This window comes from Microchirus variegatus, assembly GCF_963457635.1.
Source record: "Microchirus variegatus genome assembly, chromosome: 19".
In the NCBI taxonomy this organism is placed as follows: domain Eukaryota; kingdom Metazoa; phylum Chordata; class Actinopteri; order Pleuronectiformes; family Soleidae; genus Microchirus; species Microchirus variegatus.
The window spans coordinates 5774944-5801005 of record NC_139820.1 but is presented as its reverse complement, the minus strand read 5'-3'; the positions used below and the strand labels follow the sequence as shown (position 1 = coordinate 5801005).

The window sequence follows — 26062 nt, the reverse complement described above, 5'->3', positions numbered from 1 at the left end:
AAAAAAAACAAGAAAGAGCTTCTGTCGTTGTGTTGCATGACCTCACACCATTCACCACACATTTAGCAGGGCACTGAATCCTAATGCATGCATATCATATAATATTTTACAGTTACTAATAGGGGTGGGAATCTTTTTTGGGGGGGGGGCTATGATTCCATTCAAAATTGATATGTTTTGCAAAATCAACTTTTTGATTATTTTAATACTTATATTTGGGACTCTGGAGGCTCTGTGAGTCAGCAAAGTGTGGAAAAAAGATGACTCAGTCATGTTTTTGTGGTCCTCAGTCTAAGTACAGGACATAAAACGTGCGATGTTGACTTCCGCACACGTCACAATGAGACATTCCTTGAATTGTCGTCTCGCAGAGCTCCGCTTTGTCTGTAAAAAACGCGAGAGTGCAGGCGCGGGCGATAGTGTCCGGAAGAGCGGAAGTCCGCAAAGTGTTCTATTCTTGGCTGCACAGAGTTCTCCACAAACTTCCAGCCTCAGAGGATTTACGTTTTATATTTGACGGCAATGTGCCGGCGAGAGTCGGAAAATGATGGTTTTTCCAAATGCTAACTGCTGTTAGCTGACGTACTTTCCTGTGTTTCTCATTTGCATTTAAAGAGACAGGCGCTCAGAAGCGAGCGTTCTGAAAAGGGCTGGACACCAGGGAACTAGGATATCTTGTAGAAATAGGGTATAATATGTCTACTTTAACCCTTTAAGGTACTACTCAACCATTCGGTCGAGCACACTTTAAGTCACTATATGTCATTGAAAAATGCGATCTGAACTCACTAACACTAAATGAACGTGACTTGTTCTGAATGTTGTACTTTATGAATGATGCCAACCAGGTTTATTATGAACAGACATCTCAACCATTTGGTAGAGGCCTGTATCTAAAATACTATGGGTCTAATTTAAAAAAATAGATTCTGGGACATTTTCTATCGATTCTGAATCATAGTAAATGAGAATCACGATTCTTATGTGAATCGATTTATTTGGTACACCCCTACTCATTTATTTGGTACACCCCTACTCACTCAAACCACCAGGTGTCTTGTTGAGCCTCACCGTCTTAATACGGCATGATTTTTTTAAAATCTGGCACGCGCCATGTCCCAACAACACGAGGTGACATACCCTCCGCTCTCTCTCCCCCCCCCCCCCCCCTCCTCCGCCAAACAATTGTCTTTTTCTCATTCGTCGCTGCTTTTCATAAGGCCAACACGACACAAGACAAGACAAGGCACCGCAAACCCAATCATAAAACCACTCACACGCCATCCACTGTCACTGTAAGCTGATTCCAGAGCACCCAGACAGTATGATTTCGAGGATCAGTGAATGACAGATTATGACGACTAATCTGTTTGAGAGGCAAATTCTGCTCTTAGCAGCTTTGAGCGGAAGTCGCCCTCAGAAAACACAAATGAAGTGTGTGTGTGTGTGTGTCTATCAAGAGCTTATAGGCCTCGCCATGTTGCCCCCGCGAAGGTACATATGCTCCGAAGGTATATACAAAAAAAACACAACACAACAACACACAATGTCGTTTAATCTCTCGTGACATGTATCACGGCGACGACGCTCAAAATCTCCTCTCTGATCCTTTGAGTTTCGAGCGATGCGTCATCGCTCGCTCTTATACGGATATGTAATGATCTCATAAAATAATCTCGTCTTCATTTTTTAATCCGTGTGGGGGGGCCGACACGCTTACGTCTTTGTGAAGGTTGGCGGCCGAGCAACAAAAGAACATTGCGGAAAAACGCCAGGGCCGTTTCTAGCTGTTTGGGGGCCCTATGCGAGATACTATTTGGGGGGCCCCTATTTTTTTTTTTTTCAAACTCGAGGTAGAGATTCCTAACTTTTTCTGATTACATGCTTTGCAAATATATGCATAAATTAATGCATCCAATACATGCAAATAAAGACTGGTACTTTTCATTCTCAAAAATACAGTAAAATACGAGTCTGAACTTGTTGAAGTTTGGGGGCCCCCTGGTGGCTGTGGGGCCCTATGCAGCTGCATGGTCCGCATAATATAGCAAGAAAGGGCTCTGCTCGACGCCCCATGTGATTCCCAGGGCTTAGGCAAAGCCGCAAAAGGAAAACGTGTCGTTTTATTGTCTCCCCGTCAAATCCTAACGGATCGGATCAGTTCTCGTCTACTCTGGCCTCTGTCCCGGATAAACTTATGTAACATTTCTATATAGAATACGTCGCAGGCAGCAGGGGTTATTATTATTATTATTATTATATACGGCTCTCGCAGCGCTGTACTCGGACGCCACATATGATAATATCTGTTCATCTCCGTCATTAGGGATTACCGGGGCCTTAAACCAATGTTTGACCGTATATTAAAATATGTATGCGACCGTCATCGTATAATCCGCCTATAATATAATCTTCATATTGCAGATTTCATAGATTTGGAAGCCAACAGTGGGCATCAGACAAAGAAGCACACAAATACAGATACACATGTACAGCAACAGGCGGGGAAATGTGAATAAATGATGTATTATACTGAGGAAAATGAGCAAATTCAGTGAGTTAAAGCCAATTAAAAACAGTCCTTTTTTGGACGTTTTAGAATTGTAATGCATGTTTATTCGACCAGACTGTAATGCACTTTCCCTACAATATTCATCTTGATCTATTTTGCAGACTGCAAATCATGTGTATGTTTTGAAATCATGTTTTTGGCATGTGGCGCCACCTACCGCCGTCTACCAATCATTGCAGTCAGTAGAGTCTCAGCTGCCGAGCAACCACGGGTTGCCAGTTACGTCAGAAAACGAAACCTTAAAAGACCTCTGTATTTTGAATTTTAATGTAGTAACCGTTTTTGGCCACATTCTTACATATGGCGCCTTTAACAGTTTAATACGAGGACCACTGCTTTTGTTGCCACAGCAGTTTTGTAAGAATGCCTTCATAAGCATTGTTATCTTTAATGTTAACACAATAATAAATGACAATAATAATAATACGGGGGTCAGAAAAGATGGCAAAATCACACAAAATTTGAACACCAAATATCAAATTGAATAAAAACAAAGGGACAATATCACATGGAAGCAAGTGAGAGAAAATATAATAATCAATATGCTATAAAACAATAAAAATAAATAGGCAAAAATGGTTTTGAGAATTGTTTTAAAGGAATTAATTATTTATTACTCTCAGATACTTAATTAAGAGGGTAATACGAACTTAAAGTTGGCTGTTTAAACTAGTAATGTTGGCTTATATGAAAACCCCGCCCTGAAGAATATACATTATACTATTTAAAAAATATATATATATGTTTATTATATTTTCAAGAGATAAAACACTGTTTGAATTTATACAGGCGAGAGATTCAAGTCCTCATATACAAACAAGACGGACAAGTAAAATTTGAAAATGTTTGTGTGGAGGTGGGCGTGGCTGACATAGGTGGGCGTGGCTGACATAGGGGGGCGTGGTTAACCATCACCTGTAAGAGGGAGCAGGTGTGAAGGGGGCTCATGGAAGCAGCTGATGCTGCTTAGTAATCATGCTCTGTGCCTTTATATGCAGTCAGAGAGGAATCACTGCTGCACACGTGTATGGGGAAATGACTGGGATGTTTAAGTGTGTGTTATATATATGTGTGTGTAGTTCATTTAAGGTTGTGGGAGTTGTTAAAAATGAGAACATTTTACACAAATAAAGGGTAGAGGTTTCTTTTCTTTTCTTCTGCAAAATTAAAGCAATTAAAATGTGAAATGTTGCTGAGAATCAACAAAGGGAAACACTTAACATCGCAGTAGAGCAACAACAGGGAGCTAATATATTCATTACAACTTTTTGTTGATGCAGCACGTTCCAGCTTGGTAATAATAATAATAATAATGGTAAAAAGTGACCAGCTTGACCTGCTACAGTTGAAAAATTTAATAGAATGATTAGGGAGGTAAAAACCAGGATTGTGTGTGTTTGAGGCCACTATAGTTGTGAGGTCAAATTCTCAATAAAGGTCCTTCCAGTGGAGATGAGAGGAAATGAAACCTGACCTCACCACTGTCCCTAAAGTCCAAAATAAATGACACTTTCAGAGGCCACAAACACTCGCTGTGTTCATTTGAGAGCGGGATTAAAGTTGTGTTATTGCCACAGACTCAGGAGACGGCCTATCATCATCATCATCATCATCGTCATCATCATCATCCACACGGACGTCATCAGTGTGGCCAAGTCCTCTGACTTCCAATATGCTGCCGTTTTTTTCCCCGTTAAGACTCTTGGTCACTGGTTGGCAGCAGCCAAAGGGCGATTTCAGGTCACAGAGCACAATCCCACTGTTTTCAATGGGCTTCTCTCCAAATGCAATTCATCAGACGTGTTGTTTTTATGCTTATATGTACACTACCGTTCAAAAGTTTGGGGTCACTTAGAAATGTGCTTATTTTGGAAGGAAAAACACTTGTTTTTTCAATGAAAATAACATTTTCAACATCTGGTTTTTAATGGAATATGTGCATAGGTGTATAGAGGCCCATTTCCAGGCAGCAACCATCTCTCCAGTGTTCTAATGGTAAATTGTGTTTACGTTTGAAGGCTATTGGATTATTAGAAAACCCTTGTGCGATGACGTTAGCGCAGCTGAAAACAGTTTTGCTGGTTCTTTGACGAAAGGGCAAAAACGATTATTTCAGAGACGAAAACTTTCCAGTCAGGCCCGAATGAAGAAATTAAATCATAAAAATGAATTGACGTATGACAAGAAAGTGTAAAAGCGATGTACCTTCAGAGAGAACCTCTATCGCCCCCTGTGGACTCCTGAGTAATTACCAAAACATGGTACCATGATTTATTTTGATTTTATGGCTCTAGAATTGTCACAAAATGTTCAATCCGCCTTTTCCCACGATAATTTCCAAGACTCAAAGAAATTTTATTTTGAATAAGTTGTTTTATATTGTTTCCAATTTCAAATTTAACACGCAAAATCTGGCGTTGTTATACAACCACAGCGATTTTCTTCTAAATAAATATTGTTAATACACTGTTCTAACATGCAGGAAATTGTAATATTCGCCAGATATTGAAAGTTATTCGGGGAAAAAAGGGCTTGGGCTCTTTTGAGAGTTACAGAGCTGTTTAAAAGAGAGTTACAGAGTACAGCTTTAAAAGAGAGAGTTACAGAGTACAGCTTTAAAAGAGAGAGTTACAGAGTACAGCTTTAAAATAGAGAGTTACAGAGTACAGCTTTAACATAGAGAGTTACAGAGTACAGCTTTAAAAGAGCGAGTTACAGAGTACAGCTTTAAAATAGAGAGTTACAGAGTACAGCTTTAAAATAGAGAGTTACAGAGTACAGCTTTAAAACAAACCACATACTGTATATAAACACATATGTGTGGTGGTGATCACCTGCACTTACACCAGCGTGTTACAACAGTATCTGTGACACAGTGATGCAGGGACTTGGGCTGATTTGTCACTTTTCAGACTCTCATCTTGAAGCGCGAGGCTTAGCCTGCAGGGGCTGAGGGGAAGTTGAAGGTAAATCTGCTGAGGCAACAGCGATGTCACTTCTGTCTCTCTGGCCTCATTTACTCCTGCGCTTTTGCCAAGACGCTCCAATGCGATTTTTTTTTATTTTTAGCTCATTCACACGACGAGCATCTTGGCACCTTCGTGGGGGGGAGGAAGGGAAGCGTTTGTGGTTGAGATTAGAAGCGACTCATTCCTAGTCGTGGCAGTGATCCAGGAGCAGCAGAAAGCTCGTCGTTCTGTGTGTGACCTCAGATAACACGTAAAAAAAAAAAAGCTCAACTCTGACGACTAACAGAAAACAGAACGACGTATTTTGTGCTGATTTAACAAGGAATAATTGTAGAACATGATTTTTCTGACATTTTTCTCCTCCAAACAAGTTTCTCTAGAATTATTTATTCATGTATCACTGATACAGATTTTAGACACTCGACAAAAAGGTCACTGACAGTGGAACCTACTAATTAAAAGATGACGGGGGTGTATTTGAAGTGGATCGTAACATGCACCAATGTACTGTAAAGACGTTTGTGTCAACGCTCTGCACTCTTAGAAATAAAAGTGCTAAGGCTTGTCCTCATAGGAGAACCCTTTTTGGCTCCAGGTAGAACCTTTTTATAAAGGTTCCACCTAGAACCCTTAGTGTTACCAAGAACCATTTTAAAACCCTATATTCGGGAAAGGGGTTTTAAAGGGTTCTCTGGATCAAAATGGTTTTTACTGGAACCATTAGTGTTACCAAGAACCCTTGAAAACTCATTTATTCGGGAAAGGGGTTTTTCAGAAGCAAATGGTTCCAGGTAGAACCTCAGCCCTTGTAGAGGAACCCTTTTAGAACCCTTATTTCTAAGAATGTATAAAGACACGATCAAGTCAAGTCGCGGTCGGACCTAATTTTTAGGTGCCCAGGTGTTTTGCGTTTGTTTTTTTTTGGAGTGGGGGTCTACTGTTCATGCACCGTTTATAAAAGGGTCTATGGTAATGATTTTTGGGCCCCTTTCACAAAGAAAGGGTTTTTCAAGGGTTCTTGGTAACACTAATGGTTCCAGTAAGAACCATTTTGATCCAGAGAACCCTTTAAAACCCCTTTCCTGAATAAAGAGTTTTAAAAGGATTCTTGGTGGAACCTTTATAAAAAGGTTCTACCTGGAGCCAAAAAGGGTTCTCCTATGAGGACAAGCTGAAGAACCTTATATGGTTCTACTTAGCACATATATTTCTAAGAGTGTATAAAGACACGATCAAGTCAAGTCACGGTTGGACCTAATTTTTAGGTGTCCAGGTGTTTTGCGTTTGTTTTTTTTTGGAGTGGGGGTCTACTGCGCATGCACCATTTATAACAAGGGTCTATGGTAATGGTTTCTTGCGCCCGCAAAGGAACAGGAAATCACGTCACTTGACCGTTCACATGGTAAATGAGTATCCAGTTCTTGGCTATGATTGATACAAATGTAACACGATAAATTGCATTTATTATACGCTCTTAGAAATAAGGGTTTTAAAAGGGTTCTTGGTGGAACCCTCCAAAGGGGTTCCAGGAAAAGGGTCTACCTGAAGAACCCTTTTAAATCCCTTTATTCAGGAAAGGGGTTTTAAAGGGTTCTCTGGATCAAAATGGTTCTTACTGGAACCATTAGTGTTACCAAGGGCTTCTCAAAAAGGGTTCTCCTATGAGGACAAGCCGAAGAACCTTATAGGGTTCTACTTAGCACTTTTATTTCTAAGAGTGTAGAGTGTGTTATTTTGCACCAAATCAGTGTCACTCAAGTATTAATTTTCATGTTGTTGTTTTTGTAATTTTGGTGACACTGAATCTGAATTAAACAAGTAAAACTAGTTTAATGACGGTTTTTAAAAGTTAGAACAGATGTGCACTAAATGAGTAATTGTCTACTAAAAATATCTAGATGTATTTATTAAATATTGTATATTATGTTATATATTGATTTTTCCCCATACATTACTGTGAAATAGGCAGCTTCTCTCTGTAAAGGTTAAATAAAATAACTTTTTTTGACAGAGTAGTTCTATAATTCTCTGAGCTTCTTGTCCTTGATTTCTCTCTGTGTGACTGTGTTGTTTCACCCTCACACGGGCTGATAATCGCTGTATATCTGATAAATTAAGCGATGGAGGAGGGAGAAAATCCCACTCTCGAGTCCAAGCTGCGAGTGTCAAATCCCATTGGCTGGACGCTCGTGAGACACCGCATGTGTGTGTGAGTGTGTGTGTGTGTGCGTATCTAATGATGGAAATGTGACACTGTGTCACTGAGTCTGTGTGTGTGTGTTTGTCCATTGTGCCAAATGGGAGCGTCGTCACCTCAGCTGCTGCTGCTGCCGCTGTGTTTGGAGAGCAGCCGCGGATCGTGCGCCTTTTCCACTGCGCACCCATGAACTTTACGCACCTCCATCACGCGCCGCCGCCGCCGACGCCGCTTCCTCCTCCTCCTCCTCCTCCTCCTCGCGGACCATGAAGACCTCGCGCAGGTGTAGGACCCTCCTGTCGGTGAGCCTCAACTTCTTCGCCCTGTTCTTCTCCATCACCGCCTTCATCACCACCTACTGGTGCGTGGGCACGCAGAGGGTCCCCAAGCCCAAGTGCAGCAGACTGCGGACGCACCACTGCATCGACTACGGCGTCAACGAGACGGACCCCAACAAGGTGGTTTACAGCTGGGAGACCGGGGACGACCGCTTCCTGTTCCGCCAGTTCCACACCGGCATCTGGTTCTCGTGCGAGGAGAACATCGACGATGAAAGTAAGAGGAGGTTTGTGTGTGTGTGTGCTTGTATGGGTCCTCTGTGAGGACCAAATCACTTAAAACAAACCATAAGAGTGAGGACCTTTTACGAAAGTAGGACATTTTGCCTGGTCCTCGTGCGTCACCCTGGAAATTGCTTTTGCATGTTCAGATTTGGGTAGGGAAAGGTTTAAGGTTGTGTTTTTGGTTTAGCAGTGACGTGCACAGACATTTTGAGGGACAGGGACACCTACTGCTAAAAATGAAAAAGGCACCCACTGTGCACCACTAGTACACTTAAGGCAGGCAAGTCCAAAGTTGACCTAGGGTCAAAGTACGGCTGAATAATTAATCGAAATGTTACAAAATATACAAAATTTAATGTAAGTGGCACAATATATATATATATATATATATTTTTTAACCCTGGTCCTAATTAGATAAAACCTAATTTCTGCAGCTCTGATGAGTTACATGTCTGTGAAGGTTAAAGCCTGGTTCTAATGAGATTGCATGTGAATTATAGTCGACTAGAGCTGCAACTAACCATTATTTTCATAATCAGTTAATCTGTTGATTATTTTCTCGATTAATGGATTTAATCTTTTGGTCCATAAAATGTCAGAAAATGCTAAAAAATGTCATGAAATGACGATGTTCTCGAATGTCTTGTTTTGTCCAGAAACCAAAATGATTCGGTTCTTAATAATTTCTTTATGTGGAGCAAAGAAACAAAGAAAATATTCACATTTAAGAAGCTAAAACAATCAGAAATCTTGTTTTATCTTAAACCGATTAATCGATTATCAAAATAGTTGACGATTAATTTAGTTAGTAATTGTTTCAACTCTAATTTGGACTTGTTTTGTGTGAGTGTGCCTTTGCCATTTTTCCCAGATTAACTTCCAATATGTGGCAGTTATAAACAATTCACTGCATGATACAGTATTGTTATAACAATTTGAAATGAAGAACAACAAAACACTGTAGTTGCACATGAAAGCCAGATTTTCCAGATCACACCAGATAATTACGGTAATGCAGACGATGTAAAGCAGACTTCACTTCCAAATGAAACTGCTCCAAAAGTCCATATTGAGACCATATTTGAGACCGTTATTCACTCAGGTAGGCCGACTCATCAAAATGTTCTTCATGATCGTCACACTTGACAGCAGGCCCTTTTTTTCTTCGGATTCTGACGAGCGGATGACTCACAAGCCCTTTAGCAAACATCCATGACAACTCAAATCTGTTGTTTTCCTCCCTCGATTATCAGTCAGTGACATTGTCCAGATAACTTTGGCATGAAATGTTGAATAAACAGTAGCACGTGGGAGCAACTCAGTCAGACTTAGATTTTAAGTGTGACCGGTGTGTGTGTGTGTGTGTGTGTGTGTGTGTGTGTGTGTGGAGAATGAAACAGATCACATTGGAATAAAGATTTAATTACAAGTGAGTTTGTGGTGGGAGGTGGTGAGCCGCATCAAAGTCAGTTTGGGTCAAAGGGGAGAACAGGCCAGATTAGTCCATCACAGTGACTTGATCAGGACATTCATACTGTAACTCTTAAACACTTAAAGGGGACACATTTATCATTTAAATCCTTGTATTTGGGACTCTGGAGGCCCTATCAGTCGGCAAAGTGTGAAAAACCGGAACTCTGTGAAACGTTCTATTCTTGGCTCCACAGTGCAGCACAGAGTTCTACACAAACTTCCAGCCTCAGAGGATTTACGTGTCCAGTGGATACATGTTATATATGACGGCAATGTGCCTGCTAGAGCCTGCAAATGATCCCCTTTTCCAAATGCTAACTGCTGTTAGCTCCCAGTAGCCTCTGTGGCTGATGTCATTTCCTGTTCCTTAAGTTTCATTTTAATAGTCTTTATATTATACAGTTCCTATCAACGCACGTCTACATGTTTTTACACAAAGGTCAGGGGAAAAAAAAGTAACCGGCCACACTTTGAGATTAGTCAAGAGGGGAATTGCGAGCACATGTTTATCTCATCAAGTGGCTGTACGATGGAGGGGGGGGTGAGGAGAGCTTGAGTTAATAAGGATTATGTAACAGGGGCCTTGATGAGTTTTTCCTCAAAACAGCTGTTGCCACCCTCCTTCTATACCTGATTAAAGCGCTCCACTTGCAGCAAATCCAGCGACGCGCTCCGCCTGACAGATGACGGCGAGGCGACATGCGCCGCGTCCGTGTCAAGGGTCGCGATTTTATGTCGGTGTTTGTTAAAACTGCCACACATCACACACTGTGTGTGTTCAAGGTTGTGTGAGTGCTCTTACCTGCAACATATGCAACATATTTTTTTGTTGAATCAGCATAATTGTGTGTGTGTGTGTGTGTGCGTGTGTGTGTGTGTGTGTGTGTGTGTGTGTGTGTTCGCTCCTGTAATTCAATAGGACAAGAAACTGATGTCGGGCAGGTTTTAGCAGCAGCAAAACATCTGCTGACACTGAGTCAGAAGCCTCCGAAAGCTGCATTTATTATACACACACTCTCTCTAGTGTGAAACATCTGTCGCCAAAACACTGCTAGCATCACTTCCCACCGCCAAAGTTATCGTAGTTAACAAAAACTAACAAAATAATGAAAACTAGAATAGAAAAACATACGATAACTAATTGTAACTTTTGTACTAATTGTAGTGAAAATGTGCTTTTGGGTTCATTTGAGGGGTGTTATATATATGTATGTATATGTACACATATACATACATATTACAATTACATAATTTTAAAAAACGCAAAGTCAAAACCAAATGTGGAGCTGATGGTGTAAATGTACATTTGTTTATTTCTTCAAAGTTGCACAGCGTTTTATTTTTAAATGTATGAAAAAGAAGTTGGACAAGGAAAAGTAGCAGAGGAAGAAGAAGCAAAGTCAATAAAGCTTTATACATGTCAACATGAGGGGTCACTCTGTCTGAGCTGTGAAACACACCTGGTCACATTCTGGGGATTTAAAGGCAGATTGCAGGATTTGGACTAAAGCCTGTATCATATCATATTTTTAATTTTTTAATTTTGTGTACTGTAGGTGAGAGATGCCGCAGTTTCATCGATTTGGCCCCGGCATCAGAGAAAGGTGAGGGTCTACTGCTTATGACCGTGTGTTTTAATAACAAAATAATGTCCCACATAGGACTCATATGGAGCTTTTAGTTAATCTTTTAACTAAATCTTCATATTCAATAAATCAGGATGTTTTTGGCTGATTTTAGCAATATTTTAATTAATAAAAAAGCATTTACCAATTATAACACATTTCTACTCTGACAAACTTAATAATGATACATCACTATATATTTAATGCAAAACTTAATTTAACAAAGTTTAATTTCTGATTACCTGTTTCAGTCTTTAATATATAATCTAATCAAATTAATCAAACTTGTTGATGTTGACGTAAAAATGTAAGTACATTTAAAACAGTGACTTTTCAACGATGATGATCCAGTCAATATGAAGCCATGGAGACGCATAAGAAGCCACATACGCTGGGTTTTAAGTTAACGGATTTTCAGCTGACGCTGTTCTTTGAGAAATACTTGCTTCGAACCAATCTGAATAACAAGAAGGCAGGAGAGGAAGAGATTATTTTGATGTAGTCATATTACATTTAGTTTGATTCACTGGGAAACTGAATCGGATATATTATTTATATCTGGACCAGGAACATCTGACGTGTCCTGTCGTCTAAAGCCTGACTTAGTGGAAAATAGCTTAAATCACAGGTTGTGTGTGTGTGTGTTTTCCAGGGATGCTGTGGCTCTCTCTGGTTTCTGAGATGTTGTACATCGTTCTGCTGGTGGTCGGCTTCAGCCTCATGTGTTTGGAGCTGGTTCACTCCAGCAACGTGATCGACGGACTCAAGCTCAATGCCTTCGCTGCCGTCTTCACTGTGCTCTCAGGTGCCTCTGATTTTTATTTGAAACACAAATTACAAAATTAATTTTCTATTAAAAAAAGACCTGAAACTAGCAAAGAAAGCTAATTTTCCCATAGACCTTCATTCAGTTTTTGAAACCAGCAGTATTTCCCCCCTGGTGGTTGTTCAATAAATTGTTACTTCCTGGTTAGATTCACCCTGCAAACTAAAACTAAAATATGTCAACTTTTTATATATGGTGGAGGATACCACTGCATGATAGGGTTAAAAACAATGTCATGTGATATTGGAGGGTAAAGTGAGCTGTTATTTTTCTTTAAATCTGATATAATAATGAATTATGAGTCACTTTGACAAGTCATGAGGTGAAGTAATTCTGGTGCAGATGAGATAAAAGCACAGTGGCAGTGAAATGATCAACAACAAAAAATGGAGATTGAGGGCTGTGAGGTGATTGTTTCAGTGTTTACATTTGCATTTAAACTGCTTTTGTAAGATTTCTGCACAATTCTCTGGCGCCAGTATGTCACAGAGCGGGGCTTAAATGCACTGACGCTGTCTTTTATTGTTCCAGGTCTTCTTGGTATGGTGGCTCATGTGATGTACACGCAGGTCTTCCAGGTCACCGTCAGTCTCGGTCCACCCGACTGGAGGCCCTACAACTGGGACTACGGCTGGTCCTTCTGGTACGACTCACCTCAAACGTCACACTTCAGATCAAGGGTGTCACATTGTGTAGCTATATAAATAAAAATGTTATATGATGAGGAATTCCATTCTGCGTGCAGCGGTCCCAAATAGTAGCTTTTGCTCTCACCTCTCCACAGCATCACTGTCTCTAATGAAAAAAGCCCAAAGCTCTCATGTTATGGCAGGATTAGGCTTTGGTGTCCAAAGCCCCAGTGCAGACGTAATTGGTGTTGCATAAGGGGATAATATTTCACTCCTTCACAATATGCTCAGTATGCTAAAGATTCATCTTAGCGGCTAAACAATTCTTAACCTTTTGTTGGCATCAACTGACCTGCATGGACAAAGTGCATGATGTTTTGATTGTCTGATCTCATATGTGCACCCGGCATATCATGTCAAAAGTGTCAAGGCAAAAATTGTCAGAAAGCAATTTGAATTGAGATTATTGTTGTTGTTGTTGTTGTTAGACTTTATAATTCCATGGGGAAATTTAAGTTTCCAGCAGTCCAGAGCCACAAATGGACATAGAAGAAGAAGAAAACAGTAAATGACATAAGATGTATTAAAATGTATGTATGTGTATATACAGCAAGGCTATTCAACTTAAGGCCCGGGGGCCAGAACCGGCCCTTCAAGCACTTTGGACCGGCCCGTGGCTCATTAACCCATAAATAATGAATGTATCATTAAAAAGCCAATAAAACCGTAGCTTCGCCTGTTTTCTGGCACTTTGTGACACTTTGTGACACTTTGCGTCCCTTTTTGGCAAATACTAGTACAGCTGTTATTGTAGGCAACCTATGTATGTACCAGAATATTTTGCACTATGAGCCAACTGCAGCAATTGTACCTGAAATATTATTGGTACTGTTACTTATATTTCTGCAAAAATATAGCTTTGTTTAATTTCCCGCCCTTTTTTCCACATCAGCATGGCCTGGGCGTCTTTCACCTGCTGCATGGGCGCGTCCGTCACCACCCTCAACTCCTACACGAAGACCGTCATCGAGTTCAGGCACAAGCGCAAGACCTTCGAGCAAAGCATCCGCGAGGAGCACGCGAGGGAGGCCTTCGGATATTTCCGCGAGCGATCGGTGCACTCCATCTCTAAATCCGTGGAGGTTTATCCGAGTCGGACGGTGAAAAGCGGCAGGAAAACTCCCATTCCCGCCGACTCGCTGGACCTGAGTGACATTGGGGGATCCTTAGGGGAAGAACAGTGCTGAGTGAGACGGGGGGGCAGCATGTTGCTTGATGGATGGATAGATGGATGGAGGTGTTGTTGTCGATCCTCTATACATGGGAAGTTTGCCTCATGGGACATTTCTACCCTGCCTTAATTTGAATGAATCGCAGAGATTCATGTCAATCGAGGTTAAAGTTTGGCAACCCAGCAAAGGACTGGAGGAAGGGGACATGATCTGTTCGTCATGGTGTGTTGTTTCTGTTTGTATTATTGTACCTACCGCAATGTAAATTCAAGGAAAATCATTTTTAAGGGTCTTAAAAGCCTTATCAAATGTGTTTCAGTTGATCAACAATGTAATCAAAATGAAATTTTCCAATCGCAAAACAGCATTTCAGCTACAAATAGAGCACAAATACTGCCTGGATACAGTAAATACAGCAAAGGCTGGAAGTATTTGGACAGTTACAGCTTTTTTGTTCTTCATTGCCGAATCTCAGCTTTAATCTGAGTGAATTGATGTCATTTAATATCAAGGAAGAGTGCGGGAGATGTCCAAAACCTAGGGATCAATGATGATCCGAAACTTTCCTTTCGTACCAAATTGTTCTTCTTGTGGAGCCAAAAAGCTTTTCAGCACTGACTGATGAATCAGTCACCTGGCTTTTATTTGATGGAGTGGATTTTAAATTGCTGCAGACCAAGGGAGACAATTGGCATCAGCTGAAGGAGGCTTTGGTGCGGCGGGTTGGGATTTTTTGACATTTAGGCTCTAATGCACTTTAAAGGCTTCATCTCCAATGCAGTTATTTTTTTCTCCGAGAACAGTAAAAATGTCAGTGTCCTGATACTTCTGGCCTTGACTGTAAAGTGTAAATAGGCTGTGGTTGTTTTGTTTTAGTCGTCGATGTTCACATGTAAGGCATCTCTCTCAGTACGTCATTGAATTCTCGCTTCTGCTCGATCAGAGGAAAATAAATACTCGACGCCGTCGCAAGTACAAGCGATCTTTTCATACGACAGAAGAAAAGGTCACCAATAACAAGCATCTGATCTTTTGTTGTTGCATTAATGACCCACTAGAGGACAGTGTTGCACACAACCTCTGCATGTTTTTGGACTGTGAGAAACTCCATGCAGAAAGGTACCTTTATTTGGACCTGGGTCTTTTTGCTGCAAGGCAACAGCTCTATCCACTGTTCCACCAGGTGTCCACGTGGTGGTGTCTGTACAGTTTTGCATGTTATTTCTGGTGTGTTGTGGTGTCAGTATTATGTATCATATCAATTATTGCACTGCAATATGTGAGGAATAAACTTTTATTTTGTACCAGGTGATGATCTACACTTATATATATTATATGCACAGTTTATGTTTCAGAAATGGCACAATATCAGTATTAATATATCATGGTGCTTAATTATACACTGTTATAGAAATACATCTATTAAAATATACAGTATGTTTACTTTTAAAAAAAGAAAAGAGGTGACCTGCACTCTCTGATGGAGAAATGATAATGTGACGAGGCTGATTTCAGTCCTTCTTGAAAGTAGTCTTTTCTGTTATTGCTTGCTTGTCCCTGTCTCCACGGTGGAGATGAATTCAGACCTGCTCAGTAGCCGTCGTCAAACTCGTTCTGGGCCTGCTGCCGCGCCAACATGGCCTGAATGAGTGCGCTGGAGCCCGCGGGGCCTGGGTTTTGCGGGTGAGCGTTGACCCGTCGAGTCCTGTCCTCCGCCTCCGCTCTCTGCCTGGCTTGCAAGACTTGCATCATGACGCTCGACACGGAGCTGGGCGCGTCATCGTCCGCATCGTCTGCTCGCTCCTCCTCGGCTCTGCGCCTGGCCTGCATCACCTGCGTGACAGCGCTGGAAGGGTTTTCGTGAAAATTGGCCGCACTGCTGTCGTGTTCATCCCTCGCCTGAGCCTCTGCCCTCTGTCTCGCTTGTGAGGCCTGTGTGAAGGCACTGGGGGGTGAGAAGTCTGCATCAGACAGGTGAGCGATTCCCTCCTGTTCCTCAGCTCTCTGACGGGCCATCATGGCCTGCACGAGGGCGCTGGAGGTGGAGATATCGGAGGGAACTGGCACGCCGCCATCGCCTCGCCTTCCCTCTTCGTCCTCGTGTTGCTGGCGAGCGAACAGAGCCTGCAGCATGGCGTTTGAGGTGGACTGACCACCTGTGGACGCGTTGCCCGATCGTTGTTTGTTGTGCTGGAAAGAGCAAGACGAAAATATTGAGCCAGGCTGATGACACATTATCTCAAGGTTAAAGGGCACTTATGTAAGATCAAGCAAACAGACCTTTTTTGGAGTCTTCTGTTTGAGTATTTTATTTGGCCGAGTTTTCTGGAGGTTCTGGAGCTTTTCTAACAAGAAGGCTTTGTCTTTGCCCTCCTGGCATAAAAAGACAAAGAAAAGTTAAGTAGGGAAGGAATTGTTGATCTTACTAAAGACAGATCCATCCATCCATCCATCATCTTCTGCTTTATCCTCCACCAGAGGGTCGCGGGGGGTGCTGTGCCTATCTCAGCTGACATTGGGCGATAGGCGGGGTACACACTGGACAGTTCGCCAGTCCATCACAGGGCCACATATAGAGACAAACAACCATTCACTCACACTCTCACACCTACAGTCAATTTAGAGTGACCAATTCACCTGATCCCCTAAAGAAAGATGATAATCAATGATGATTATTTATGATACTCACATTAACAATCTGCTGCTTCAGTAGAACGATGAGCTGCTTGCGGCCTTGCGTGACTTGCCAGAACATGTACATGACGACTCTGGACAAAAAAAACATGACCGTCATCATATAATTGCCCAAGTAATTTAAATTCTGAATTAAGGCTATTTAAATACCAAATACTAAATACATATTGATCAGAATTCATTTTAATCTCCAACCGCAAGGCAACGCAGTTTTATTTATAGAGTCTATATAGGTTTAAGTTTTAAAAACAACACACAGACAGAACTGTAGGAAATCAGTGCAACGTTAAAAATTGCAGTTCATTACAAATTGTAAATAGATAAAAAAGACAAAAAAGTTTTAAAAGATGTAAAAGAAAATGTGAATAAATATATAGATATTATATATACATAGATAACTAAGTTAAAAAATAGGATTAAGTTGAAAAAATATATAGAAAAAGATGTAAAAAAACACATATGTGAAAATGTGATTTACAGCAGGTTTTTTTTCCATTCCACAGTGCAGAGCACAGAATGCTGCAGTTGCACTTTGTACTCACAGGACGATGAGTATGAGGATAAAGTAGAATAATTCACTCTCAATGACATGTTGGTAAATCCACACGACCCACTCAGAACCAGTTATCTCCTCCAGCTCATGTATCCACACTTCAACCACACTGAAGGTGTTGTTGAGACCCCTGAAAGGACCACACTGCTCTGAGGGAGTGAGTCTGCAAGAAGACAATAATGTGAGGATGTATCATTACAATTTACATCTTTCTGACTCCGAGGTGTTAATGTGAGCTAAATGGTTCTCAAAACGGGCCTCATGTCCTCATACCTCCAGGCGGTGAGCGCAACCATGGACACGGCCCCCACAAAGAAAGGGAAGAAGAGGAGGGCGATGAAAGTTGTTTGCATCTGAGCTGCCCTTCCTGTTCGCCGGGGAGGCTGGCAGTTGTGAGTCAGACTGACCTGTGGGGGGAACATGAACAAACATCAACACACAAATAATGTACTTTTAAAGTTAATTTCAGCCTCTACTCTTCTTCCCTCGGTAATAGAAAACATGAGAATCTCATCAGGGGCTTTTGAATAGCGTTGCTCCAAAGGTCGTTCATGAAACATTCAACAACACCAGATCAGACCCGGGTCAAATTACCAGTCGCACTATTGAAGCCATATACTCTTCCAGGGATGATTGATGCTGCCCAGGCCTCCTGCAGTACAATGCTGGCTTTAATGAACATCAATCCAAAAAAAAACATAATAAAGCACACCCTTGAATATATTGAAAGGATTTAATCAATTATTGACCCAGGTGCACAAACGTAACATGAGCCGCCAAAGGAGTACAGAGCTGTTCGTGGGGGGCCAGAGATGGCTTTGGGTTTACCTTCTTAAGGTAGAACAAGATGAAGAATTTGAGAATCTGGATGGCAGGCAGCAGGGGAGAGAAGTAGATGCCAATCCTGTGTAGACAAAACAACAGTGGCAACAACTTTTAATATGAAAATATGACTTTGACCCACATTGATTGTGGTCAAATATCTTTCTCTTACCAGGCTAGAGTCTGTGCGTAGATAAGTTCAAGGACATTTCTGGCTATGTCGAACTCTGGAACGCCAAGTCGTGGTAATATTGTAGTCCCAAGTACGCTGTCAAAGGAAAAGTATCTGTAGTCCATATCTGTAGTTCATTATTGTAATAACAATGAAATGTCACTTACTTGCTCAGAAACTCTCCAAAGAAGGATCCCAACATCAGAAAAAGGAAGTCAAAAATGACCAAACGGTACAAAGACTGCCCCACGATTGACTCCCAACACTGCAGGGAACGCATTGAATAATAAAATGGTGAAACATCCAGTGCACGTTGGCTATAAGACAAGAGAAAATGTAGTATTATTAAGTATTAAACGTACCGTAAACTTCTCAGGCACCACGTTCATCCAGTAGTAACACAAGACGCCGAGGATGGACCCTCTGAGCAAGACATTTCTGTGTGTGAGGAAAGAGAAGGAGTTGTTAGTGAGTTCAATTTGTGTTGCATTATGGGAATTTTCCTTCCTTGTTTTAGGATCAGAAGACAAAATCAGGACCATGCTGGAAGTAAGCAACTGGTCACCTTTTTAAGGTAGGAAGCGTTGTCCGACATGACTCGGTATGCTGAATCGTTAACATTGGAGATAAGTGGCCCGATCCCAAAGCCTGATTAAAACACCTTGAATTCAAGTGTGGCCAAAGACTTATATCTGCCATCTAACCTGACCACTAGGGCGTAGACTTGTTTCCGCTGGCTGGAGTAGAGCTCGAACTTGTTGAAGAGGGAGTAAAAGAGCGGCACGACCAGGTTCATCAGAGACACCACAAAGGGAACCAGGAGAGTCTCCGCCTCCTGAAGCAGAGTCCAGTTGGCGGCGTCAGTTGTCCGCTGCCAAGAAGGAAACAGGTGATGGAGGTCACATCAAGACAGTGCTAAATGACGTGTGCTGATGGTAAAAACAGTATTCAGTTTCTGAACATGCAAGTGTGCCTACCTGATGTTCATATTGGCAGAGGTAGAAGATGCTGGCCCCACAGCCAAGAGCTAAGCCAGTGGAGAGGAGCCAGGAACCCAGATAAACCCCAAACTGCTTGAGTCTTACAGAGAGGGTGAGCCGCTCCCTGTGGACCTTCTCCGACAAAGACTCCTGGAAGATAAATGCAGTGATGGGCTGTCTTAAATGAGATCATCGTCTACGTATCAACTTTGAAGTGCATTGACAGTCACCTTGAGTTGGACACGGAGGTTGTTCTTGCGCTGCCTCACTGCTCTCTCGTTGGTCACGCTAAAATCCCAGCTGCACATAAGCTGCCATGCGCCGCTCGAGGCCGGAGCTGCTAGCACATAATTTGCCTGAAACGAGCTTGCCATGCTGCGTGAGGAGAAAACCGACGGGGGAACTTTTCAGATACATGCGCTCAATCGGAGCTAAGACATTCAGAGGATTCGACTGACCTGAAAAGAAGCGCAACTCCGCACAGCACCATGTAGACTGCGATGGTGAAGAAATAGGCCAGCTGCATGTTGTAGTCCACCAGACCCACGAGTGTCTCGTTGCTGTAGCCGCCGTAGTACATGACGGTATATCTGAAGTAACCCTGGAAAAATGGAACAAGGAATAGTCAGTCGTGCCGTCGTCATCCATATTAAGGTGCTAAACATGCTAAAGTTGTACCTTTCACTGCAGAGGAAGGAGCTCAAGTTCAATCATAGATCAACAAACAGAACTACCCAACTATGAATTGGCCTTAGCATTCATTTGGAGACATTCAATCCAATAGGAAACACACACATATTAGCCAATCGCATGGCAGAAACTGAACGGATCTAGGCATGTAGAGATGCTACATCTGTAGAGAATGGTACAACCAAAAAGATGGTGAAAGAAAATGTCGAGCGAGCAGCAGTTCTCTGGGTCAGAGTACAATGTCTGGTTTGAAATGACAGAAAGACAACAGCCACTTTTTATAACCCAGGTATGCAGAGGCCCATAAACCATATATAGAGATAAAGAAGGCAGGTTTTGTAAGAGTCTTCACTCACAGCTCCAGTCAGTATCTCCAGTCCCCTGAAGGTCACATTAGGAGGGACGTTGGGCGTGGGGTCGTAAACGAGCAGCGGGATGGTGATAAAGCCAAAGTTAACGAGGAAAGAGAAGACGTTGAACATGAGCAGCCACTTGAGGAACACGAAATAGGAGAGGACGCTGGTGCCGAACTTGCCGCCGATCTCCTTCATGATGCCGTGCCACAGTTCCAGCGTCTGCCTGGCTGAGCGTACGCTGTAGCCACACCTGCGGAAAAACTGAGAGCACGGCCTGTGACGTATTTGACAAAGACCCACGGGGGTTATGAATCGGATGGCTAAATATGCCAAATTAGTGTCGATGATGATCGATAAATCACTCACCAGCGAGACATTTTCAGAGCAATCTGCAAAATGCGCATTCTTACGAGATTGCTTGGCCGACTTGAGGACTTGGCTCCTGTAAAATTGACAAAAAAATCCACACAACAGCATCATTGAGGTAGTAAAGCGAGACGCCAACATAGGTCCAAGTATGACTTGTTCCCATTCGTGCCTGCGCTGCTGTGATATACACACAAACGGTCAATCATGCAGAACTGATAGTATTGCTTGACAGAGCCTGTTTTCAGGTGAAGTCGCAGTGTAATCACTTAAACCTAGGCACTGCCGCTTTAAATCGAAATGTAGAAGTTCTACCACACTGACATCATACTGCAGTCAGCACTAAATGTGCTTTCATTGTAAATGAATCGTTCATTTCCTGTTTACAATCCCCTGAAACAAAAGAACACTGTGTCCACGTGTTAAGATATACAGTGTAACTCTTCCTCATGTGATCCATTGCAACATGACTTTTCCAACGAGGGTAAGAGAGTAATGTTTAACCTCGAAACGACACCGACAAGGAAGTGAATTATCTTTAACTGGAAGCGATTCCTCACCTGATGTGTTGCTTTTCCTCAAAGCTCATTGGGAGACAGCGGATCGCGTGGATTCGGTCTCGTGTCGACAGGGCGACGAGCTCCTTGACTTGGTTTTGTTCCTCTGTGAGAAACAAGACAAGACAGGTCCTGTTAACTTAACGCGCGGCGACAGATCAAGTGTCAGTGCAGAGATCTACCCGTCAAAGCCTCTCACCGTTTTCCATCTCGTTCCTGATGGCGTCCTCGGTGAACGCCAGACGGGCGGGATCGGCGTCGGGAAACATGCTCATCCTTCTCATCGTCATCCCCCTCCATCTCACTGTCATGTTGGCTGGATTGATCAAAAAAGACAATCACGGTGGACATTTTTACACCTTTACTCGTCCATTTCACCTTCATGACGATGCAGTGCTTTTAATTTGTAACCCTCTTCTCTTTGCACATTTTGAATAGTAGCTGGGAAATACCACAAATGTGTGCATTGCGGACTCTGTGGTGGTCAATCCTTGTCTGAAAATGATCTCGCTGAAGCATTGCTGCGATGACATGTTCTTGGATCCCGGTCAGTTGACCTCGATTTTTTTGGGGGGAGGTAGTGTATTTTCTTGATCGACTGAATCCTTAAAATAATTATGTGTACAACTGTAAATAAAGAGAATAAAACAGAAGTGTGGTCTGCCCAGGCACTAATTCTGTAAAACTTGAGGTGCTGACGTCATGCAATAACAGTTATGTCATGGCGAGATTGGGTCTATCGCCAAAGTAGTGGCTCTGAGAGTTATTTTCTACTGATGTTTGCCCATAAACCTTTGATTGCGTCCTATCAGCTTAAGATAACAGTGAACTCAGCCGTTCTCGTTCCCTCTGTGTTACTTCCTTTGTCAGTCCTCTTGTCTTCTTTGTCATCGGCCTCCGCAAATAATTAACACATTTACTGATTGATTATCGCAGTCAACAACACATGCGTCACATTAAAAGTCTTTGTGCTGGGAACCCTTTTTTTTACGACTTTGTGTGTACACAGCGACGCCATGGCAACCGCACATGGGAGATGACAGTAATGTGACTGTCAAAATAAACACACACACATTAGAGACGGATTAGTTTAAACCATTACCTGAAATTGAAGAGGGGAGTTGACCTATTCGCGATCGATCGTAGTGAGAGTCGGGGTTGATTTGGAATGCACTGTGATCTAAAATAAAAAAATAAGGCAGACGGCATCAACAGAAGTGTCGCTTAGCAACACCTGAAGGTATGTGCACGACTGAAACAGCGGAGACAATGCTGCTTTTGTTTTTCTGTATCATAGGCTTCATTCAAAGACCAGTGTGTAAGAATTAGTGACCTCTAAAGGTGAGATTGTAACGGGACTCTAAGGGGTTGTCCACATGAAAATGAGTCAGGGTTCTCTGATATGCAATTTTTGGAACACGGGTCCCCTAGAGGTATCTTAAAATAGTCCCACCTCTCTCTTGGGCTTGCATTTGCTGTTGCTTATCTATATCCTGTCGTTCCTCTCCTTTTGTTTGGAGATTGTTTGGTCTGTTTGTTTTATGATAAGTATTATTTTCTTTTCCTAGTCGCCCTGGCTCGGTGTCATTCTGTGATTGTATTAGGTTGTAATGCACACTTACAGTACAGTGCCACGTACAGGCCTGGAATATGTACTACAGCGTATCCAGTTGTTTTATGGGGGGGGGGGGGTTCGTGACACGATTTCAAACCGAAGAAAAAGATTGTTTACATTTCGCGTTGTTTCCATGTTGATAGGGCCTAAGTTTGCTCCTCCCATTCCCAAGCCCATCAGGGAACTAAGGTGGCTGCCATTGACGTCTAGAGACGTCAACTCAAATACAACCGTGATCTGCCAACGACGTCTGACGAAAGAAGAGAGTCTACTCTTTCTCTTGGTAGATTCGGTGTTTACATAGTCAACACACAAATCAGTCAAAATGCTGTAAAAACGCATGGCAGCCAATGAGTTAAATACCAGAAAAGATGTCAAATGGACAAACCAGACAAATGGTCATGCCATTTGGTTTGTCCAGACTACACTCTTAGAAATAAAAGTGCTAAGTAGAACCATAAAAGGTTCTTTGGCTTGTCCTCGTAGGAGAACCCTTTTTGGTTCCAGGTAGAACCTTTTTTTTTTTTAATAAAAGTTCCCCCAAGAACCCTTTTAAAACCCTTTATTCAGGAAAGGGGTTTTAAAGGGTTCTCTGGATCAAAATGGTTCTTACTGGAACCATCAGTGTTACCAAGAACCCTTGAAAAACCCTTTCTTTGGGAAAGCAAATGGTTCCAGGTAGGACCTCAGCCTTTGTAGAAGGACCCTTTTGGAACCCTTATTTCTAAGAATGTTGTTTACGAATCCATAAAGCTAACGGGACGCAACCAAAACAACGTCTTTTTGACAGGAAGTGGCACTGTTTGGCATTTGGTTCCACCTGTAAAGTATCGGATTCAGGGTGCTATCAACCTCAAAGCGAGTGAAAGGAACCACAGGCAACGGATTTTCTTTGTGTTGTGATCGCTTCTTATCAGATCAGAAGCAAATGGTTCCAGGTAGAACCTCAGCCCTTGTAGAAGGACCCTTTTGGAACCCTTATTTCTAAGAGTGTACTCTAGAAACATGATGAAGCGAGATGGCTGACCCCACAAAACGAGGCCCTTGTCTAAAGTTCATGTAAAAGGCTTTTTGTAAGGCTACACAAACCCACAAATGACTTTTTTGTCCAAACATACATGTGGTCAATTGTGGTCGATCTATTATTGGACTGTACTTTGTTTATTGAAATGACATTCAAATGATCTGTGAAAAAGGATGGTACATACAGTAATTTCCTGGTAGTTTGAGTGTCAATGTCACAAACTCACTGCGATCGTGCCGCCATGACGGACTCCCAGGGCCCGTTGAGATGAGGCCCATGGGGATGCTTTCCCTCCCCCTGTTGCTCTCCTGCTGCCAGCCACCCCAGGGCGCCCTCGCTAAGGAATCGTCACCGCCGGTCGTCCCATGACCCACGGAGCCATTAGGTGCCTCTGCTCCACTACCCCGCCAGGAGGGGGCTTCCCTGGCATAAGGGTTGGTGTGGTTGTTTTTGCGAGGATACCTAGAGGAGTTCAAGGAAATAAAACATACAGTATGCACCATTTGTGATTGCAGTAATAATGCGTAATCAGGCGGTTAAGTCCTGTTAATGTGGGTGCTTAGTGATATACTATCCTACAAGGAAGAGGAGGATTATTTTAAGCATCAGAGACTAATCTATTTGTTTCTGAAAATGTTGTTCTGAAAACTAAAATTTCCGGAGGGCCAGGTTTTCGGAAAGCTGTCCAGCCAGTGGGCCGGTCAACCCCTGTACTACTATGTTGTGTTGCATGTACAGTAAACGGATACAAATAGATAGAAAATGATTGAAATTAATTAGCATTTATTTATCGAAATGATGAAATCAGCATCGCCCTGAACAAGGATCCGATGAAAATATTTGCAAACCTCTTAAGGAATAATTTTAATGAATTTTTGAAATTCGGGATATTATGCATTTGCCCTGATGCACTTTGACAGTGCGCTGACTTTCTTCAAAAAAAACTAAAAGTATCTTGTAATAACTTGATAATAAATTTTCTACAGTAATAGTCGGCATCGCCCTGAACAAGGATCAGTTGAAAATATTTGGAAACCTCTTAAGGAATAATTTTAATGAATTATTTAAATTCGGGAAAGGATCCGAAATGATGATTTGCAACATTCAGGTACAATACAATTAGCGTATAGTGCAAAAAGGTTACAGTTACAGTACCACCAACATTCGGGGAGAACAGTATGGAACAATTGGCTCTTACAAAATTAGAGGTAACCTTATAAACAACATTAAGGTGCAATGGCCACAAAAGGCTATTTTCGCAGAAATGTAAGTAACAGTACCAATAATATTTAGGCACAATTGCTGCAGTTGGCTCTTAGTGCAAAATATTCTGGTACATACATAGGCTGCCTGCAATTACAGCTGTACTAGTATTTGCCAAAAGGTGACGCAAAGTGTCACAAAGTGTTGCAAAGTGCCAGAAATAGGCGAAGCTTATCTGCTTTTTTAATAATACATCCATTATTTATGGGTTAATGGGCTGCGGGCCGGTCCAAATTGCTTGAAGGGCCGGTTCTGGCCCCCGGGTCTTAAGTTGAATAGCCTTGCTTTTGACCCTTCAATTTTCCATGAGATTAAAAGTGGTTCAAAGTGTTCTCTCCAGTCTTTGACGAGATAAATAATGTATCTACTCTGCTGCTGCTGCCTGCACCTGGAGGAAATCCTGTTGGCTCTCTCACAGCACAGTAGTGTTTGCCCTCGGATTAAAACTTCAAACAGTTCACAGCAACCAGTCAAACACAGTATTTGATTATTAAATAGCGGCGTTTCTTTGCAGAAATTAAGTTTTTAAACCCCCCCCCCAAAAAAATGACAAACCTTTTATCAATTTCCAGAGTTTCATTGTCATGGTAAGCAGGGTTGAAGACTCCACCGTTGCTGTAACTTGTCATGAGACGCTTCAAATTGCGATTTCCGTGGAGACAGTCCTTCAGCTCCCTCTGTCACAGGCGATCACTCTTCAGTTGACTAATCTATATGTCGTCCAGGCGTAAAAATAAAAAACAATAATGCATCATGATGACAAAGATAGACAGTATTATATCAAAAGTGAACATTAACTTAACGTCCATAAAAAGCATTGCATGTTGAGGCCGAGTGAGTCTCTCTGCGCTCAGACTGACAGAGACATTGTCAGTGGGGGGGGA

At 42.1% G+C, this 26062-nt stretch overlaps 2 protein-coding genes across 2 annotated transcripts; one reads left to right on the top strand and one right to left on the bottom strand.

The window, feature by feature from the left end:
• Nucleotides 1–8004: 8004 nt before the first annotated feature.
• LOC310940672 (germ cell-specific gene 1-like protein) lies at nucleotides 8005–14101 on the top strand (the record flags this gene model as incomplete). Its single annotated transcript, XM_083905661.1, has 5 exons — nucleotides 8005–8293; nucleotides 11331–11378; nucleotides 12052–12204; nucleotides 12757–12868; nucleotides 13807–14101. 5 exons carry the CDS (start codon nucleotides 8005–8007, stop codon nucleotides 14099–14101), a joined length of 897 nt encoding a protein of 298 aa, XP_083761787.1.
• A 1575-nt stretch (nucleotides 14102–15676) lies between these two features.
• On the bottom strand, nucleotides 15677–25807 carry tmc5 (transmembrane channel like 5; the record flags this gene model as incomplete). Its single annotated transcript, XM_083906319.1, has 20 exons — nucleotides 15677–16276; nucleotides 16367–16459; nucleotides 16776–16854; nucleotides 17323–17496; nucleotides 17607–17740; nucleotides 18162–18237; nucleotides 18328–18423; nucleotides 18495–18592; nucleotides 18690–18765; nucleotides 19032–19198; nucleotides 19305–19457; nucleotides 19538–19682; nucleotides 19766–19908; nucleotides 20354–20614; nucleotides 20720–20795; nucleotides 21280–21382; nucleotides 21476–21592; nucleotides 22379–22456; nucleotides 24142–24377; nucleotides 25734–25807. 20 exons carry the CDS (start codon nucleotides 25805–25807, stop codon nucleotides 15677–15679), a joined length of 2979 nt encoding a protein of 992 aa, XP_083762445.1.
• Between the last annotated feature and the right edge of the window lie 255 nt (nucleotides 25808–26062).